This window comes from Telopea speciosissima, chromosome 10 (genome assembly GCF_018873765.1).
Source record: "Telopea speciosissima isolate NSW1024214 ecotype Mountain lineage chromosome 10, Tspe_v1, whole genome shotgun sequence".
In the NCBI taxonomy this organism is placed as follows: domain Eukaryota; kingdom Viridiplantae; phylum Streptophyta; class Magnoliopsida; order Proteales; family Proteaceae; genus Telopea; species Telopea speciosissima.
In genome coordinates, this window is record NC_057925.1 from 34382898 (window position 1) to 34402793 (window position 19896).

General features: G+C 43.8%; 1 protein-coding gene across 2 annotated transcripts in view; it reads right to left on the reverse strand.

The window, feature by feature from the left end:
* The window catches only part of LOC122642895, an 83743-nt gene extending 64050 nt beyond the window's left edge, over window positions 1-19693 (reverse strand). Inside the window, exons 1-5 of one of the 2 annotated variants that reach the window (XM_043836513.1) lie at window positions 19482-19693; window positions 12640-12803; window positions 9584-9688; window positions 9366-9422; window positions 8253-8333 (exon numbers count right to left, since the gene is read on the reverse strand). In XM_043836513.1, coding sequence (XP_043692448.1) covers window positions 8253-8333; window positions 9366-9422; window positions 9584-9688; window positions 12640-12803; window positions 19482-19638 — 564 coding nt within the window. In that variant the 5' untranslated portion in view covers window positions 19639-19693. The remainder of the gene's footprint in view (window positions 1-8252; window positions 8334-9365; window positions 9423-9583; window positions 9689-12639; window positions 12804-19481) is intronic. The other variant, XM_043836512.1, reaches the window with a different exon arrangement.
* Window positions 19694-19896: the final 203 nt, after the last annotated feature.

Sequence of the window (19896 nt, forward strand, 5' to 3'; positions counted from 1 at the left end):
GGTCGAAGTGACCGTAGTACTTTGGAGTCTGTAATGCTTTGGCACCAACGCTTGGGTCATCCCTCTTTTGTTGTTATAAGGAGACAGTTACCTCATTTGTTTACTGCTTTCCCTTCTTATGTTTTTCAATGTGAATCATGTATTTTTTATTTTTTGCTAAACATTGTCGAACATCTTATCCTTATCATGGGAATAGATCCACTGTTCCTTTTTCTATTATTCATTCTGATGTTTGGGGCCCTTCCCCTACTACTTCTATGTCTGGTTTTCGTTACTTTGTTTCATTTGTGGATGACTATTCTAGGTCTACTTGGACTGTTTTGTTGAAACAAAAGACTGATGTTTGTGCTGCTTTTAAGGACTTTTATCAACTTATCAGTACTCAATTTGGTACTCGGATCCAAATTGTTAGGTCTGATAAGGGGGTGAGTACATGTATGGGGGGCTCCAACAGTTCTTTATTGTTAACGGTATCATCCATCAACTGGCATGTGTGGACACCCCTCAACAAAATGGGGTGGCTGAGAGAAAAAACAGCCACTTGTTGGAAATAACCAGGGGTCTCCTCTTTGGTATGCATGTGCCTAAGACTTTTTGGTCTGATGCACTTCTAACCGCCCTTTCTCATTAATCAGATGCCATCTCCACTCCTTAGCTCCAAATCTCCCCTGGCTCTTCTTTCTCCTCAATCCTCAGTCTTCTCCTTGCCTCCAAAAGTCTTTGGTTGTGTTTGTTATGTTCATGTCAACAAATCTGCCCACACCAAGCTTGATCCCAAAGCTCTTAAGTGCATCTTCTAGGGCTACTCTGATTCAACCAAAGGCTATAAGTGGTACCATCCCCCTTCCCGAAGGCGACTTCTCTCCAAAGATGTCACCTTCTTTGAGTCTATTCCTTACTTTTCTTCCCCTCAACATCCTGTTCAGGGGGAGAATGCTAGCAGTGAACATGATGCTGATGTTATTCCTTTTCTATCTCCCTTACCTACCTCTACTTCCCCATTCCTATTTGATATTGGAAAGTACAAAGAAGTGGAGGATGTTGTTGTTGATATTGATGCTAATAGTGGTGGTGATGCTACCATGGAAAAAGAATACAAGGGAACAAGATTCAAAGATCATGTATTCACAAGAGGTGAATGCTTGTTGAAGAAAAGAGGAAAGCAACCATGGTATGTGATGAAGGGAACGGAACCTTGCCAAAATCCCTCTTTGGATCCACATCCTTAGTCTCATCCTCCTCAGTCAGGTAATACTTCTCCTTCTGAATTAGATCTTCCCATTGCTATGAGAAAGGGGAAGAGAACATGTACTAACCCCATAGCCCAGTTTGTTTCCTATGACTCTATTTCTCCTACAGTTATTGCCTTTTCCACTGCCCTTGAGTCTTCTTCTATTCCCAAAAATGTAACAGAGGCCCGATCCAATCCAAAATGGATGCAAGCAATGTCTGAGGAAATGGTGGCTCTGGAAATAAACAATACTCGGACACTTGTTGATCTTCCCAGGGGGAGAACTCCAGTAGGATGCAGATGGGTTTATACAATCAAGTATAGATCCGATGGTACAGTGGAAAGATACAAAGCTAGGCTGGTTGTAAAAGGGTATAGTCAGGTGTACGGTATTGACTACCAGGAAACTTTTACCCCTGTAGCCAAGCATAACTCAATCAAGGTTCTTCTTTCAGTAGCTGCCAACAAAGATTGGCCAATGTACCAATTAGATGTGAAAAATGTATTTCTTCATGGGGATTTAGCAGAAGAAGTATACATGCAGCCTCAACCTGGTTTCAAGTGTTCCTCGGGTGAAGGAAAAGTGTGTCTCTTGAAGAAAGCTCTCTATGGCCTCAAACAGTCTCCTAAGGCCTGATTTGAGAGATTTAGACAAGCCATCCTAAAGAACGGGTATTATCAAAGTCAAGTTGACCATACCTTATTTATCAGGAGAGGTAATGGTACAGTTACAGCTCTCATTGTCTACGTTGATGACATTGTGGTAACTGGGAATGATGTGGCTAAGATAAACAGATTGAAGTCTTATCTGGCTAAACAGTTTGAGATCAAAGACCTTGGACTCCTGAAATAGTTCTTGGGTATTGAAGTTGCTAGATCAAGGAAAGGAATCAATATCTGTCAGAGGAAATTTGTCATAGACCTTCTGAAAGAGACAGGCATGATGGGGTGCACGCCAGCAACTTCCCCCATTGATCCGAATCATAAGCTTGGGGATGAATGTGGCTCTGCTCTCATAGATGCAAGCAAGTATCAAAGATTAGCTGGGAAACTAATCTATCTCTCCTTGACTCGACCAGACATCACTTATGCAATTGGGGTAGTGAGTCAATTCATGCATGCTCCTAGAAGCGGACATCTGGATGCAGTGTATCGTATCATTAGGTACTTGAAATCCTGTCCAGGAAAGGGTCTCCTATTTGCCAAGCATCACCATTTGCAGATTGAGGGTTACACAGATGCTGATTGGGCTGGTTCAGCCTCTGATAGGAGATCTACTTCTGGGTACTGCACTTTTGTGGGTGGTAACCTTGTTACCTGGAGGAGTAAGAAGCAACCAGTTGTAGCTAGATCTAGTGCGGAGGCAGAGTTTAGAGTCATGGCTCATGGAGTATGTGAACTTATATGGCTGAAGAGACTACTTCAAGACTTGGGCTTTGACACTAAAGGCCCAATGAGACTTTATTGTGACAACAAGGCTGCTATAAGTATTGCCCATAATCCTGTTCAACATGATCGAACCAAACATATTGAGGTTGATCGACACTTCATCAAAGAGAAGCTGGATTCTGGTTGCATTTGTACTCCTTTTGTGAAGACAGATGATCAAATAGCAGATGTTTTCACTAATGGTCTTGTTGCTAGTCTATTCAGTAGCTTATTGAGCAAGTTGGGAATGTATGACATTTATTCTCCAGCTTGAGGGGGAGTGTCAGAGTTTTTAGTATTTTGTATAAGGGTAGTTCTGTCACTGTCTTATTATAAGACATGACTGAAGTTGTATTTTTCCTTTTTCTTTCCTTATTTCCATTTACCACCCTAGGGAAGTCAGTGTAATTCCAGAAGTTACTAATGAAGTTAATATGTGTGTTGAGATATCGCTCAACACACAATCGTATTCTCTCCAACTTTCTTCTCTTATTCTCTCTTCTTCTTCTTCACCTTTCTCTTACCCTACTTCTTGTATTTACCTATTCATAAAACTTAACTGTCATTGCGCCAAGATTTAGAATCCACACCATTAGGCAACACCAAAGCTAGATGGCAGTTCTTCAACAACTTCGCCTTGAAAAAGTCACTCCAAACGGAGTGATCAGACATAACCCTCCAAAGGCCTTTTATCCTTGGAGAAAGTCCCACCTCCTTCAACAGCCTGACCCCCAAGCCACCCTCTTCCAGCGGCCTACAAACCTTACGCTAGCTCACCCAATGCCTTCGCTTGCCTCACCCCGATCTACCCCAGAGGAAGTCCACCAAAATTCCATAGACCCGACGTAAGACAGCCTTGGGAGGCTCTAGAGTGGCAAGCACATGTATAGGGATTGAAGCCAAAACGTGCCTCAACAGGATAACGCAACCCCTTGATGACAACAACTTAGCCTGCCACCCCGCCACCCTATTCCTCAACTTGCCAACTAGGTCATCAAAGAAATAGATTTTCAGCCGCCCCATGTGGAGAGGTGCCCCCAAGTAGGTAAGAGGAAGGTACCTCCTCGTGAAGCCAGTAACCGCTCCCACCATACAAGCCCTAGCCCCTAAGGTTTTGTCACCCAACACAAAACAGCTCTTCTACTTGTTAACCAGTTGCCTTGAGAAGCCTTCATATCTGCCAATGAAACCCAGAATCTGTTTTAAAGACTGTTTCAACCCCCTGGTAAAGATGATGGTGTCATCCGTGAACAAACAATGAGAAATGCCAGGACACCCCGAGGGAGACTAAAGTAGGCTGCCCGCCCTTCTAGGAAAAGGTTCTTGATGCCTCTGCTAAGGACCTCTTCAGCCAAAATAAAAAGAGTTGGAGACAAGGGGTCCCCTTGGCGCATACCCCTAGTCAACTTAAAATAACCAGACGCAGCACCCCCCATCACAATAGAGAACCAGCAATTCTCCACGGTTTTCCTGATTAGGCTTATCCATGCGTCACCAAAGCCAAAGCGGGAATGCACCATATAAAGGAAATTCCACTCCAGACGGTCATATGCCTTAGCCATGTCCAGTTTGAGGACGACGTTGCCACCCCGAGCCTTTCTATTCAGTTCCTGCATGACCTCTTGGGCGATGGAGATATTGTCCTGGATGCACCTGCCCTGCACAAAAGCTCCTTGCTCTTCCGCTACCAAGAAAGGGAGCAAGCCAGCCAGCCTGGACACAATGATCTTAGCAATAATCTAGTAAGAGAAATTACAAAGACTAATCGGACGAAGATCAGACATTACCTTCAGATTGTCCTTCTTAGGATGAGTACCAGGTTTGCGGAAGTATAGCTCCTTGGCAGCGTCCCCCCTTCAAAGAAGTCCCGAACTGCAGCCCAAACATCATGACAGACCACATCCCAGTAGGCCGTGAAAAAATATCCAGAGAATCCATCGGGGCCTGGGGCACTATCGCAGGAGAGCGAAAACACAGTCATCTTCACCTCCTCCAAGGAGGGCGAAGCTAGCAAGACCATGTTATCCCCTTCCGTCACCACCTGGGGGATAACAGCAAGTATCCCCTCATCCATCACACAGCCCTGAGAAGTGAAAACACTTGAAAAGTGGTCCACCGCTACCGCCTGCACCCCCTCTTGACCTGAGACCCAACTGCCACCACTAGAACGAATCTTGAGGATCTCCCCCCGCCGCCTTCGGGCATTAGCCGTAGAGTGGAAAAACTTGGTGTTCCTATCCCCTCCCTTCAACCAAGAGATTCTGGATTTTTATTTCCAGAAGATCTCCTCCTGCAATAACACCCCCTCCAATACTTTTTTGGTCTCCTCCAGAGTCTCCACAGCCTGAGTGTTTGCGGTCTGGTCCGCAACCACTTCCGCTCTACTTACCGCATCCTTTGCATCTCTGACCTTCTGGTGGATATTGCCAAAGATCTCCCTATTCCATGCACGAAGGGATACACGAAGGCGTTTCAGCTTTAAGAACATAGTCACAAGGGGAGAGCCCATAGTAGGTGCTTCCCATTGACTCTTCACAAACTCCTGAAAGTTAGGATGGTACAACCACATTTGTTGAAACTTGAAACTAGAGCGGGGGTGGCTCCGAGTGTCAGAGCAAGAGAGCCACAAGGGTGCATGATCAGAACAAACACGGCCTAGGTAGGTCACCTCGCACCTTGTAAAAGCCGCCCGCCACTCCGTCGAGACCAAAAACCGATCCAGCCTAGGCAGGACCCTCTCGGAACCACTCTGGTTGTTGGACCATGTGAAGCCATTGTCCACATAACCCGCATCTATGAGCCCAGTACTACTGACAAAGTCACCAAACTCATCCATCTACATCGAGCACGCAGGCCTCACGCCGATCATGTCCCGTGGCAACAGAACGGCATTAAAATCACCACCCACTGCCCAGGGAAGGCTAGAAGTGGCAACAAACTGAGAAAGAGCCTCCCACATATCCCTCCTTTCCCCCATCTGCGGAGCCAGCCACCAGACACTCCAGAGTAACAAACTGGTTGTTCTCTGCCACCACCTGCACTTGCGTCCCTACCCTCCAAAAAATCCATATCCGCTCTAAAGTCCACAGCAAGTCCAAACCCACCCTCCTCAAAATCAGTCGCGCCTTAGGTTCCGCCATAGCGACAATGTCGGCTTTATGCTGATGAATAAGTGTCTTCAAGCGCCTAGACGTAGGCTTGTTCCCAACCCCTCTGGCATTCCAAAAATGCAATTCATGAGGAGGCTGCAGAAGGCGAGCCAATCGGTCCCATAGGCCTTTGATTTCCACCCTACACCGAATGAGTGCCCTTCTTCATTTTTATTTTTTTGTGCCCCATGAAGTCCCCCCGAGCACTCTTAGAAAACCGAGCACTTTTAGGCCATTTTCTTTTGTAAACCAAAGAGTTTCTGACAGTGGCAGACCTAGAAACATCCACCCTAGAAGGGGGGGGTCTAAGGGCGTCATCGTGGTCCCCTCAACCAACCTCCCAAGAGTACTGCTAACTCTTCCCCCAAGTGAAGCCTGGAAGGCTTGAAGATCCTCCAAGAAGGCTGCACGATCCACCTGTACAAGCTGGACTTTATCTACCTGGGAGACATCCCTGCAACTAGGCCGGCAAGAGCTGTTCTCAAAATAAGGCGCTGAACAAGCCTCCACAGACCTAGCACGGATATCCCCACGAGCACCCCCTCTTCCCTCAACCCCGTCATGCGCCCTGCTAGTAGCCAAACCCATCTGAGACGGCACGGCTCTTGACTGTTCTTCCCAACTAAGCTCCGCAGGCTTCTCGACTTGAGAGACGACCAGCACTGACACCTCTACGGCGTCTATCAATTCTAGAATCTCCCCCTCCTCTATCGCTGGACCTGCGTCAAGTTCCTGCTCACGAAAATCTGCAAGCCCAGCCAACGAGGCATCCACACCTGAAATGGTGACCCCCGACGGCCTGGTTCGAGTAGCCACCACCCCCCGGTTTGCAATTCTCCAGCGCCCTCCTCTCTTGTTGTCAGTCGCGGGATCCCTGTGGTGCAAGGCACCCCCCATCGGAGTAGCGGCAGGCCTCGAGGGGCCCTCGTCCGACAGAATAAACACCCCCAGCTCAGAGCGGTTCGCATCCTTCCCCCTGGCAGCAGCACCTTGCAACCCCTCGGCTGGACCCTATTGGGAAAGACCCACACCCTTAGAGGGCACCTTCAAAGCCTTCCTGCAAGCCTCCTTGGCGTGGCCAATCTTCGAGCAGAATGCACAGTACGACGGAACTCGCTCATAGACCACTTTTTGATGGAAGCTATCAGAGCCACACCCAATCCAAATTTGCAAAGGGAGAGAGTCTCGCAAATCAATTTCTACACAAAATCTAGCTGCTACTGTACGAGTGCAGTTCGCAGTCGCGCTATCCACTTTCAAAATCTTCCCAATGGAGCCGGCAATGGAGACCAAGAAGTTTCCCTGGAAGATGACTGGTAAGCCTGGCAGAGAAACCCATACCAAAGTAAAGGGTGACTCCCACCCCGGGACAAAATCCGACGTCCATTTCATGAAGCCTAGAAGGTGGCCCTGGATGTGGACCTGTTCTTTCATCCAGGTTTTCGCAAAATCAGCCTGACTCGAGAACCTCAGTAGGACATGCCTTTGGTCCAACAAGGACACCACCACCTCTCCTTGCAGGTAAAACAGCTTTTGAAGAGAATCCTTGATCGAGAAGAGAGAGGGACAACCGTAGCTACATTTGGCAATCAGAAAGGAAGAGAAAACCTGCTCAGAACGAGCCACCTCTTCCGTGGAGAAGAAGACTGCCGGAACACCAAAGTAGGTCGAAGGTTTTTTGATCTCCACAGGCACCGGCGCCGGAGCCAACGAGCGAGAGACTGCCGTGGCGAAAGTGGCAGGCTGCAACAACACTGGGACCCCCCCAAGGCCAGGATCAGGGGGGCGATCCTCCCAAAAAGGAGGAGCTGCCATACCCTAGCAGCCAAGCCATGAGGAAAAATCCAAAACGTAACCTGCGCCACCAGAGCTTAACCTACAACTATCCGAAAAATGATTTGTTTATTTTTCCAGCCTCAATGTGCCTTGTAATTTTTGTAATTAGAAACAAAATAAGTTATCAATCATTGAATCGATAATATAAGTTTCATCAGTCCCTTCAATCCCTTCTCCAGTTACAAGTTGGTTCGTAAAATTTGGTCTATCCTTTCCTTCTAATTATCTATCAAATTGGATTATGAGATATTTTGGTAAGGCGTGTTAGTAGGGAGGCATCTTTAAACTTCTTGGATAGAAAGAGTGCTCCAAGAATTTTATTACGCATCTATAGCTGCTTTTCCAAAATTCTGTTTACTCCCCCACCCCGGCGGTCCCTTTTATTCCAGCAACCATTTGTATCTGTCAATAGTTGTAGTTCATGGAGTTATAATTATTTTGAGAAGAGATGGGAGAGAGAGAGAGAGAAATGTATTAAAGCTGTTATTCATGAATCTCAGTAAATGTCCTATGGAAATTAAATCTTAAAAGAGAGAAGGAAGAAAAATATCTCAGTAATTAAATGCCTTAAGTACTAAATAGATTTTGCTTTATTTGTGAAACTTTACCTGAACTGAAAAGGCTACCAAACAATATCCGCTGCATGCAGCTCCAATAGCAGTATTTAGAAGCATCAACTCCTTCTTAAGCTGAAGAAGAGACAAAAGTCAGTCCCCCTCAACACAAAAACAGTTCCTATTTGTAGTTCTTAAGTTTCATTACCGGATCAGACACTGTAAAAGAGGTTTCAAGAAGAGAAGATTAAGAACATTCATAGATGCATACCCTTGAATCTTAAACAAATTAAATTCTGGTCATCCTTCAAAAATTAATGTTCTATGCAGCTTCCAAGGCATCTTGGTATTATAGTTCTTGGTTCAGTGCAGTTAAAATTATATACATATTTCAACCATACTTTTGAAATCTGGAACAGACTGTTTCGAGAAGAGGTGACCTCTTTCAGTTCGGAATGCCAAAAGAAATCTAACAACTCAAAACTGGAAAATAATAATAATAATAAAAGGGGAACAGGACTCCTATTCGGTTTGATCCCTGGTCAGGTTTTTAAACCTATGACTCCAACCATGGCTAAATTGCTATATCATTTCCCAAGTGCTTGAAGCATGCTTTCTCATCACAATCAAAAGATGCTGTACAAGATATTAGCTCAGCCAACTTTTCAGTATGTTAGAAACATATATGCACAAACAGAGAAATATAATGATAGGAGAAGTAATCTTTCCATGACTCTTAAGTGAACTTCCTGATGCATAATGCAATTTGCTGCTATAGGCCACACATTTGGGCTGGGTGGTACCATGCATAATTTACCAACCATTGTTGAAATTGTAAGTTGTAACCCAATAATCATCGTCATCATGGATTCCTAGATTTGAGTTGTCTTTTTCTCAGCTTAGGTCCAATGAATCATCCCGTGAGCTTTGTTATTGTGGTCCATGGTCATGATGCCCATGATGGAAAAACTCATATCAATAGGGGTTACCAGGAAATGGGCATGTGGTCAATCATCAATGAACCAGTGCTAGCAAACCATCATGCACAAGAACGCTTCCACTGCCTGCATGTGCTGACTTGTTGTGTCTTAAAGTGAAGCTAATGTCTTATATAGATCAACAGGAGTTTAACAAGAAAAAATTCTGATTTCAGAGGAAGTATCATACAGCTTCATACTTGAGAAAATTTAATCTCTTCCTTCTTTCGCTATTATTCTGCAACTCCTGTCATTATGCATATCAAGAAGTTACAACCATATCTGAAGTTTCTTCCTGAAAAGGAAAAGCTATCTTTAATTTCCATGGATACCTATATAAAAGGGGGAACCACATCGAACACCATAACGTAATACTGATAATTTAAAGATAACCATCCAAAGGGATACCTTTGTAATGGCTTTCTTATTGATTGGTGCAATATTGTCACCCAAGACCCACTCTTGTGTTTTTTTCAGCTTCAAAAATCCACCATCATTTTCCCTTTCAATGACCTAGAAAGATTTGGAGAGTTGAATATTGTATCAGAAAATCAGTAGCTTTTGTTTCATAAATACTTAACATATAAAGATAAAAAGGAAGTATCAAAAATAGTTTATAAATAGACTTTTGCAACTAATGAAATTTCCATTATGAAAAAGAGTTTCTCATCATACTAAATCAGGGAATACTTCCAAAAATCCATAAAGAGCCTTCTGTGAAAATAGAGGTTTATACTCCAAGCTGTTCAAAGTCTCATTATAAATGTCACGATGCTTATTTCCTTTCCCTTTTACTTCATGGGGAAAAGTAATAGAGAATACTATAAGCAAACAGATTTCATGGTTTGATCACAAAGCTTCTCCATTAAAGAGCTTCCATATGATTTTTTAGCTATTATTAACTTTCCATACAAACTACTGCGGAAGAAGACTGTTCCTAATGCGGGAGCACCATCAACTGATTATCCCAGTCAAACTTATTGCAAAGAAGTGCTGAATCAGTATTCAAGGTTATACTTTGGGGCTTCTTTCAGGGCTCGTCATGGCTGCCCTAAGGAATAGTCTAGACATGGACTTCTCTTCAGCTTCTAAGTGGACCTATGTTGGGCCTCAAGTGGGAACCACACTTGGCCTCCAACCATTCAGTTTCTTTTCGCCCCTTGCTGGACAGCCCCTAAATCTTGCAGCTAGCTGTCATATATAGTTGTTTCAATTCCCATAGTAATAAAAAATAGTTTAGATCATGGTTTAAAGTATCGACCGATACGATACATACCGGTACGTCTCTTTTTTTTTTTTTTTAAATGGACTGTCTCAAATTGTATCGAAATGTATCGGTCGATACGGGCCGATACGATACGAAACAACAGATACGTATCGATATCGATGGTATCGATACCATTGATACGTCCAGTAAAGGTTCTGTGTGTGGTTTAATACGTATCGGCCAATACGGCTCGATACATACCAATATGTACTGATACCATCAATACATTCCATAAAAAAGTCATTTTCACTCACAGACTCGATACAACTCCTAATACAATGAAAAAAATGAAGGAAAACTCTCAACCAAGAGTCTAAAATCTTGCATTTAATCTTGGTTTTTCACACTTTTAGACTCAAAAACGAATCAAGGAGTGCTACAATATCATCTTTTGCATCATCCAATACTCTTCATGGCTATAGACGATTACAACATGTAAGAAACCTCATCTTTTATAACAATTTCAATTTATTGCACTTGTTTGGTTATACATTATTCTCCATTTTAGTGTTTATGCATAACAATTGTTATATATTGCATATTTATATTATTTTTTTATTCTAAAAGTGTATTTCCATGTGTATCTTGACCATTTCTTTGCATATTTGTATTGTTCGATACGTATCTCTGATACAATACGCTACGTCTCTTAAAATCACCCGACCGATACAATACCTGATACCGATACTTTAAACCTTGGTTTACATTATAGGATCTAGGGATTATATTTACTTCTACATTTACAATTTTTCATCATTGATTTTTCTTTTCTTTTTTTTTCTTTTTTTTTTTTTTGGTCTTTTTTATCAATAAGAGCTTTATTGGGCACATAGCCAGGATCAGGAATACTGTTCGAGTATCAGTACATCACGATACAAGAATCTACAATCCAGCAGAACAGACTCACAAACACAAACTAGACCTCACATCATAGAGCACTGCTCCACCACCCAAAAAAACAAAAAAGTTTGCTTGGACCTATATTCACTAGTCACAGATGGAAACTTTTGGATTAGTATGTTCCAACAGAAAACATTTATATGAAAAATTCTTAATAGCAAAGAAAATTGTACAGGAACGAAAACAGAGAAACTATATCGTTGAAAAGCACTATAAAAATTTGGAAAACACCTCGAAGTTGATTTTCTTGATTAAAGGTGGCCATCAAAGGATTCGAAATATGCTCCTCTAACAGGCAGTTGGATTTGATGCCAGAGGGTGATGCAGCTTTGGTCATCAAGCAGTTGAGCTTGAACATGTGAGGCGCCTGGAAATATGTGTATGTCATAGGGAAAGACAGAACTCTTTCCTTGAGTTGGAATTTTCCTTGGAGGCTAAGATCAGCAACAGTGAGGCTGATGATTAGCTAGGGTGGGGGTAGACAGATGGTTTTTATATTTGGGACATTTCCAAATATGGGCAGTCTCTCTGTTTATGGTTGTTGTACTACAGTATATTGATGTAGCCTTCATTATCTGTAATAAAATCATTATTTATCAAAAGCCATCCCACCTAAGCTTGACTAGGTGACTGCATGGCGTGCCCACCTAAGCTTGGCTGGGTGGCTCACTTAATTCTGCCACATGGAAGTGTGAGGTGGAAATTGCCCATAAAAAAATCAATTTTGCACATCCCCCCCACCCCAAAAAAACAAAAGAAAGGGATGGTATCTTGTTCAATCACACAATTGCCACCCATTAAGGAGACAATCCCCATCAAATGTCGGATTATTTTCTCAATCAACCATTTACAAATAAGGGTAAATGAAGATGTTTAAAATAAATCAGACTCAAAACTATCATTCCTAATCATTAACCTTTATTAATTAAACTAAAAATAAAAGAGGAAAATCAAACACTAAATCGTATTCACTCTAAATGAAGCCCTTTAACCAGGTCTTTTACCTAACATTAAGACTCCTGAACCTAGAAAATCTAAGTTCCAAGTGAAATAGACTGACCCAAACTAGAAATAATAAAAAATATATATACAATAATGAACAGCCTATGTGTGGGACCACTAGCCCAAGGGCTTGGACTGCCTACAGTTCGACAAGGGTTTCAATCATTTTGTAAGTGAACAAATAAGGTGACATTGGTGAGTGGCCATTTCATCGACTAGAACAAAATATAGTCAATCTCTTACAGAAACAAAACCTTAGAAAGAATTTACCAAAAAGTATTCATGCAGATCATACCTCCTCCAGTTGGGGAATCTCGTCATATATGCTGACCTCCAAATTGACAGATTCCAAATTACCCCTCATCCAGAAAAAGTCTGTAGCTTTCGATATAAAATCTCCATTCAACTGTCTCTCTCTCAGAAACATTTGTAAAGCATCTTCTGTTGCAAGTTCATTCCCTAGAAGAACAGGAAGAAAAAAAAAGGGAATATGACGATGATACTATTTCTAGACATGCAATCGTGGTGAAGACCTTAAGAGGAACAAAAAAATCATAATCTTGGATTTAGGGCTGACTTTGGGGGTCAACGGATCGGATACAAGCATAACCAGACCCGAAGAGGCACCTTTTACATGTGACAGGTTTGTATCTTGCTGGATCAAAGACTAAGTAAAAGATGTATGGTTCCACACCTGACCTCCCAATAGCCACAATAGATTCTCGGGGAGAAATTGATGACTTAAGGATTTTTAATCACCCAATTTTCTCACGCAGATTGGCAGATTCAAAAGCTAAATATACGTTTTGTTGGTACTACAACTTGAATGTGTTTCAGTGCGGACATTATACGCCACTAAATGTGCATGAGTTGGTATCATTCTGGCTTCTAACTCTTGGGTCAGGGGATCTGTTTGTTGGGTATACAAGTAAATGAACAAACTGACCTGAAATATTAAAAATGCTGTTTCTTACGAGTAAAGTATGTGACATAACCACCGACTTGAATGCATTTCTTCTTGTAACCATTGAAAAACATACAGCAAGAGAACAACAAATTACAAAATTCAACTACGATGTTCCATTTGCTTATGAAGATAAGTGTTGCATCTGGGTTCTTGGGAATAATTCATATGGGCAACAGGACAGAATTTAGCCAAATCAAAGGGTATTTTGTGTGTGTGCGTGTGTATTGGTCAAGTGTTTGTAAGACTACTTCCAGTAATCTTAAGATTATTACTGGTGCATGTAATTTGAGTTAATTGGCAGAGAGCAAGACCACTCCAGAATTCTACTGTGAATTGTCTATCAATATTGCAATATTTTCTGGGACTTTCCGAAACTGACAGTTTTGAATCCTCTATTTTAACCTAAATGTTCCATGAAGATGTTCTTTCAATGTCAAGTGGAGAGCTGGCTGCAATATGTAAGCATGCATTTACATTTGTTGATATTTAATGGCAAATAGTTGTTCTTCAAGATCCTAAAACTTAGGACCCCCCCCCCTCCCTCAAAAGAAAAGAAGAAAGTGAAAGAGCCTGCCACTTTAACCGAAAGCGAATCCAGATGTGGGAATAGAAATGGGAGGGAGACCCATTCAGGGATCCAAAGCATACAGGCCAGTCAATTTCCAAGACATTATTGACCATGGGGCAGGATAGAATCAGAAGTAGCAAACAACTTAAGCATGAAGATTAATGGTTCTAAGTTCAGTTTGCTTATTCTAGCAATAAGCAAACTGAACTTATAACTGAACAACAACAGTTTGATAAGAGAATTCAGGAACAGGGGAGAACAGAGGATAAGAGAAGAAGAAGGAGAAATAGAGAGAGAAGAGATTTTTGTCTTAATTTTTCCTGCCTTTCATTACTTTCCCATTAGCTATATATAATCAACCAGAACCTATTCCATTACAGATATTTCCCAATTCGAACTTATTTACATATTACCCTTAACAGCTGGGTTGAGCATCTTCGAAAGTGTGGCCACATAGGCAATGCCGTTGTAACGGGCTGGTCTACGAGTAGTCCTCTTGGGTCTACTAGTGCTGGGTGTGTCCCCCACTGCTAATGGACTATCATTTCCCTATTCCTTCCAGTATAACCTTGTTCTCAAGGTTGAAAGTTGGATATGTTTGCTGGAAGTGATGCAAATCGACCCAAGTGGCATCCTCAGGAGGCTGATCAGTCCATTGGACTAAAATCTAGGTGACTGTCTGACCTTGGTGGACTAGCTTTCTGTGACCCAGAATGGCAATCGGTTGGAGTAGTGGGTGGTCATCCAAGAACTGACCGGGAAGAAGTGCTGCCTGGTTATTGGGGTCTCCGTGGCACTGTTTGATGAGAGAAACATGGAACACCGGGTGAACCTTAGCAGTAGCAGGAAGGTCAAGCGGATAAGCAACTGGGCCAATGCGTTTGGTGATACGGAAGGCACCATAATAACGCTTGGAGAGTTTGAGGGAGTGACGATTGGCCACCGTAAGCTGCCGGTAAGGCTGTAATTTCACAAACACCCAATCTCCAACAGTAAACTCCTTGTCTCGGCGATGTTTGTCAGCCTGGTTCTTCATTCGGACCTGAGCCCTGAGCAAGTGGTCCTTCAAGGTGGAGAGAACAGCCTGCCGACGGGAAAGCTCATCGTCTAACGATGCCACCGAGGTGGAAGCCTGCATATAAGAGGTAATGCTAGGCAGAGGGCGCCCGTACAAAGCCTCAAAGGGAGTCATGCGAATTGAGCCATGCCAATTTGTGTTATACCACCATTCAGCCAAGTGCAGAAAGTTAATCCACTGTTTGGGTTCATCACTCACAAAGCTCCGAAGATAGATTTCAAGGCAGCGATTCAAGACCTCCGATTGGTCATCTGTTTGAGGGTGATAGGCGGTGCTCATGCGAAGTGTAGTGCCTTGAAATCGAAAGAGTTCTTGCCAAAAGTGACTTACAATTAACCTATCTCGGTCACTGACAATTGATTTAGGAAACCCATGGAGACGGCAAATTTCTTGGGCGAAAACTGCTGCTAATTTTGAGGCTGTGATGCCAGCTGGGAGGGCAACAAAGTGACCGTACTTGGTGAGGCGGTCCACCACCACCAATATTGTTGACTTTCCAATTGCTGGTGGGAGTCCAGTGATGAAATCCATAGCAATGTCATCCCAGACCTGCTGAGGAATCGGAAAAGGCTGAAGCAACTCCTGCGGTAAGGCGGTGTCGTACTTGCTGGCAAACATGACATACTCGTGGACTTGCTTGCGAATATGGGGCCAATAGAAGGCTGCCAATAGGCGGAAGAAGGTACGTTGCACCCCTGAATGGCCACCAAGTGGCGAGGCACGAAACTCAAGCAGCAGAGCCTTCTGAAACCCGTTGATGTCAGGTACCACTACCTTGCCATGGAAAAAGTAAAGGCCATCTCGCTGGACATAATCTTTTGAATGTTTGTGTGAATGGAGCAGGGAAGAATTGGTAGGGTCTTGCCAACAAGACTGAAGCTCATCCAGAATGGAAAAAATTGGGGAGGAAGTAGCTAATAATGAAAGACAAGTGGCGGTCTCCCTTCGAGATAAAGCATCAGCTGCAGCATTGGTACTGCCTGGTTTATAAAAGATTTCAAAATCAAAACCAAGAAGCTTTGTCAACCATTTCTGCTGCTCTGGGGTTTGCAGGTTCTGCTGAATGAGTGAGCGGAGGCTTTGTTGATCAGTATAAATGGAGAAACGACGCCCTAACAGATACAGCCTCCATTTTTTATTGCCTCAGTGATAGCAAGCATTTCCCTAGCATAAGTTGAGGCCTGCTGCATTCTAGGGCAAAGCCGTTTGCTAAAGAAGGCAATGGGATGACGCTCTTGGGAGAGTACTGCACCAACGCCAACAGAGGAAGCATCCGTAGTGATGACAAATGGTATAGTGAAGTTAGGTAAAGAGAGCACTGGAACTGTAGTCATTGCAATCTTCAAGGCATTAAAAGCCTCGGCTGCCTTTGGAGACCATGTGAAACCCTCCTTGCGGAGAAGGTCCGTAAGAGGGGCAGCAATTGACGCATAATTACGGATCAAGCGTCGATAAAATCCCATCAGCCATAGGAACCCACGGAGCTGCTTCACAGTGGAGGGTATCGACCAAGAAACCATGGCCTCAACCTTGGAGGGGTCGGCTGCTACTCCAGAAGCCGAGATAATGTGGCCTAAATAATCAATTGTTGCTTGTCCAAAGGAACACTTGCTAAGTTTAGCAAAGAAATGATTACTTAGGAGTGTGGAAAGTACCTGAGATAAGTGGTGTAAATGATCCGGCCAAGAGAAGCTATACACTAGAATGTCGTCGAAGAAGACGAGCATGAAGCGACGGAGAAATGGCCGGAAAAGGTCATTCATGGCAGCCTGAAAGGTGGATGGTGCATTCGTCAGCCCAAATGGCATAACCATGAATTCAAAGTGGCCGTCGTGCGTACGGAACGCCGTCTTCGGTATGTCTGGTGGGTGAAGGCGGATCTGATGATAACCTGCCCGAAGATCAAGTTTGGAGAAAATAGTGACACCGTGGAGCTCATCAAGCAACTCGTCCACAGTGGGAATCAGAAAACGATCCTTGATGTGGATGGCGTTGAGTGCCCTATAGTCGACACAAAAGCGCCACGACCCATCGCGTTTCTTCACTAATAATATTGGGGAGGATAAGGGACTATGGCTGAGCTGTATAACTCCATCCCGAAGCATCTCAGCAATCAAGTTTTCCATCTCAACCTTTTGGAAATGGGAGTAACGGTAGGGCTTGAGGTTGACAGGGTTGGCAGATGGTTCAAGATGAATATGATGATCATGGAGGCGATGAGGTGGTAAGGAGTGGGGAGTATCAAAAACAGGGGCATGGAAATCAAGAAGAACCTGCAAATCTGGTGTAAGGTTGGGTAGGGGAAGGTCGGTGGCGACTGAGATATGGAAAAGGGTGGCGATGGATTTGGTTTGAAGGGAGCACCGAAGTTGGTGGTAGGAAAGTTGGGCAGGTTTGGGAGAGGAGTCACCATAGAGGCGTATCGGATGTCCATCAAGCCGGAATTCTATGTACAAGCGCTTATAATCAAAGAGGATAGGACCTAACTGAGCCAGCCATTGCACCCCTAAGACCACATCTGCACCATGAATCGGTAACAAGTGAAATCCACTGGAATTTTGTGTTGATTCAGAACCAAAGGTACCTGAGAACAGAGACCCGAACAGAGCAATTCCTTACCATTGCCAATCATTACTTTGAGATGAGGAGAAGGCTGCACCGGTAAAGATAAGAAATGGGTGAGAAGTGCTTGGAGGAAATTGTGCGTACTTCCCCCATCTATAAAGACTGTAAGTGGCTGACCATGGATAGTTCTGCTCAGTCGAAGTGTCTGTGGAGTCGGATGGCCCGAGAAGGCCATAAGGGAAATGGCAGGGGTTGTGGAATCCGGGAGCTCGTCCAATGGAGGGTCATCCCTATTATTGGAATCAGAAGAGGAATGGTCATCAACCTCTGTAAGGAGCAAAAAGAACTGATTGCGTTTGCAACGGTGACCCAACACGAATTGGTCATCGCAGTTGAAACAAAGCCATTTCTTCGACGGGCCTGCATCTTAGCGGCATTCAATCGGCGAATGGGAAGGGGAGCGGGGGGTTTTGAAGCCGATGTAGGTAGGGGTTTTGGTGGTAAGCTGGAGGACAGTGGAGGGGAAGGGCTGGTGTGGCGGGGAACAAAGGAGCGAGAGACACTGGCAGGAATCGAACCCAGTTTGTCCTCAATTAGGCGAGCAAGGGCCAGAGTATCAAAGATGGTCGTTGGTTGAAGGATGGAGATCTCACGTTGAATGTCTAACTGGAGGCTGGAGATGAAGCAATTAAGGATTCTGGCGTCGGGAGAGACCTTGAATGCGGTTGCAGAGGGTCTCAAATTCCTACTGATAAGCGGAGACAGTGCCGCTCTGGTGGAGTTTGAACCGGGAAGCCTCGTGGTTGACAAAAGAAGATGGGCCAAATCGCTGCTCGATGGCCTTTTTAAGCGCCTCCCACGACTGCAATTGATGGTTCCGAAACATCCATTGAAACCACCCTAGGGCTTGGCCAGACATATAGAAAGAAGCTATGTTGACGCAGTGCTCGACCGGTGTCTGGTAAAAGGCGAAATAGCGATTGGCCTGGAAGATCCAATCCAGGGGGTTAGAACCACCGAAGAAGGAGAGTTTGACGCACGACAGCCGGATCTACAACCGTAGCCTCCCCGAGTGGTGCTGGAGTGAAAGCAGGCATCGGTAACAAAGGAGGAGACCGTTCAGAGGCTTTTTCCAAGCGCGTAAGCTTAACCAAGATTTCATGAACCAGTGTGGTCTGGGAGGCATGAAATTCCTCTTGCTGGCGGAGATCGTCTCAAGAGCTATAGCGTGCTGCTGGACAGTGCCCTGAAGCTGGGTGAGTAGGTCATCGAGAGCTCGCGGGCGGGTGATCATACCGTCAGCCATGGAGAAAAGAGCACACGAATGCAGGGAAGGAAGCAACGAAAGCACCAAATGATAAGAGAATTCAGGAACAGGGGAGAACAGAGGATAAGAGAAGAAGAAGAAGGAGAAATAGAGAGAGAAGAGATTTTTGTCTTAATTTTTCCTGCCTTTCATTACTTTCCCATTAGCTATATATAATCAATCAGAACCTATTCCGTTACAGATATTCCCAATTTGAACTTATTTACATATTACTCTTAACAGCTAGCTAGGTTGAGCATCTTCGAAAGAGTGGCCACATTGGCAATGCCGTTGTAACGGGCTGGTCTACGAGTAGTCCTCTTGGGTCTACTAGTGCTGGGTGTGTCCCCCACCGCTAATGGACTATCACAGTTCTGCATTCCTGAAGAACAGGGTCGATGTTTATTTGTGCTGAATGAATAGTGCCTGTTGATTTCATGTCACAATGCACTACATGTTACATAATTGACAAATTTTCTCATAATCCAGATTCTTCATCCAACCAATGCATGATACAAAATCATAATCCTAGCACAGTACAGAAGTTAACCACAGAAAAAAGGAACAAAAAAGTATCCAAATCCAAAAATTTCCATAACTAGTCAGGAAGATAGAAACGGGAAAGGAGCAGATAAGAAAAGGTCACAAAATACCAGGAAGAGCGTTTCTGAAAACAGAAACTCTTAGATTTCTCCTCGACAGGGCATAAACACGATGAAATGAAGATTTTCTGATAGGAAGTGGAGTAGGGCATGTTAGCTCTGCAAAGTTGAGGCTGCTTAACAAACCAGTTCTGGAAAGCGTCTCCATATTTCTCACTCAGGTTTACTACAGGATATCATCCAAAACCAGTAAACTCAAAAGGGAATGAGTGAGTTTGAAGGTTTTTGAAAGCAAACATTATCCAATCAATAGGGTAAGGCCAGAGTCCAGACTCCAGACCCACTTGAAAAGTATCTCTTGTATCTCTTCCGAGTCGTATCCACTAATTTAAATTTACGTGTTTTACCAGAATTCGCATTCTGTAATTACAGGTCCAGAGGATGGTTTTCCAACTGCGCTCCTCGT